Raw genomic sequence first — 1,571 nt, 5'->3', positions numbered from 1 at the left:
TATAAGAACAGCAACTTTTAAGAGAGCGTTAACGAGCCCATTTCTCCTTGCACGCATTTAATAAGTGTTCCCTCTCAGGAAAGGGTACAATGTTGTGCATTTTTTTTAAAGTGGAGAGGACAGGTCTGGGAAAATCCTCCACAATACCTTTAAATACGGAAGGTTAAAGAGGACAAAATTAAATACATAAATGCATTTAAATGTATTATGAAATAAATACATAAAAGTACAGAAATTTTACAATTATTAATTAAATGTATCAATATATACCATTACTTTATGTCAAATGACAAAATTTAAAACCAAATGTATAATTGAGTTATTCAATACATCATGAGACAATTAAATTTGAGGGGGGGTGGCAGCCTAGTGGTTAGGGCATAGAGCTTGGAATCCAGATGTTCTGAGTTCGAGCCCCACTCCCACAGAGTGCCACTCCGGGTCTCTGAGCAAAGACCCTTAACCTCAAACTGTCCGCGGGCGCCGCACAATGGCAGCCCACTCCTCCCCAAAGAGGTTAAATTCAGAGGTAAATTTCTCCAATGTGAGATTAATAAAGTTAAAACAAAGTTAGATTAAATTAGGAAATGTAGATATAAATAATTGAGCGTGCTATTAAATAAATAATATACCTTTTAAATTATGACATGAAATAATCTAACATCATTTAAAAAACAAACTTATTAACATGTTATTTCATTTTGTATTACTTTATCTACTTCATGGCAGCTGCAGATCATTAAATTAACTACTTTACCCATCAGATTCAGGACTGCTTCCATAGAAACCCTGAGGTCTGATTGGCTGCTTCTTACTAGCTGTGTCTGAACGTCCGCGCTAATCCATACATAGAGCACTATATAGTGTTGAATCTGAAAACTTTTAGTGGTGGGAAAAAATAGTGGACACAAAATATCCCACAATGCTCCTTGAAAAGGTACCTACCATCTATGGTCACTGGACGAACAGATATATCCCAGAATGCTTTGCTAGAGCTCTGCTTGCAAAGCATCTTGGTCATTCATTTTGGGGGCAAGAGACAACAGTGACGGTGCAGACTCCGTACAGGGGGCTGGAGTCATGTGACCAACGGGGAGTGAAAAGTAGTGATCATTTTTCTAAAAAGTCAATTAAGTCAGGATCACGTTAGTCAGGGGGTTCCTGACCCCCACTTTGAGAACAATTGGTGTAGAAGGGAAATCACATTAAAATCACAATACTGAAAAACGTAATAAATAATAATTGCAATGGAGGTCATGGTCCGGCTGTAGCTTTGGGTCAGTTTTGGTCAGTGTGGGTCAGAGTCCTACCTTTGGCCTGGTGTCCACCACGTAGATGAAGTCACTTCCTGGGTTGGACTTCATCACCGCCTGCAGCATCATCTCATCCTCCTGACAGCGGCCGCTGAAGCCCGAGAGCGGCTGACTGCAACGACACACCGCCGCCTGTAGAGGCAGTATAACACATCAGAGACCCGTAAAGCTGGGCATACACTCTCCGATTTTGTTCAATCGTTGCACGCAGCTACTGCTCGCACTGTACGACGAAATGCAGGGTTTCGTCGTACAGTG

General features: G+C 40.9%; 1 protein-coding gene across 1 annotated transcript in view; it reads right to left on the bottom strand.

The window, feature by feature from the left end:
- Nucleotides 1-1,571, bottom strand: part of LOC107082658 (myotubularin-related protein 7-like) — a 24,774-nt gene that overhangs the window by 12,652 nt on the left and 10,551 nt on the right. The window contains exon 6 of the mRNA XM_015371444.1: nt 1,311-1,445. Within this exon, the coding sequence (XP_015226930.1) occupies nt 1,311-1,445 (135 nt within the window). The remainder of the gene's footprint in view (nt 1-1,310; nt 1,446-1,571) is intronic.

The sequence above is a fragment of the Cyprinodon variegatus genome, unplaced genomic scaffold (assembly GCF_000732505.1).
Source record: "Cyprinodon variegatus isolate N-32 unplaced genomic scaffold, C_variegatus-1.0 Scaffold58, whole genome shotgun sequence".
NCBI classification, from domain to species: Eukaryota; Metazoa; Chordata; class Actinopteri; order Cyprinodontiformes; family Cyprinodontidae; genus Cyprinodon; species Cyprinodon variegatus.
This window is presented reverse-complemented; position numbering and strand designations above follow the sequence as displayed.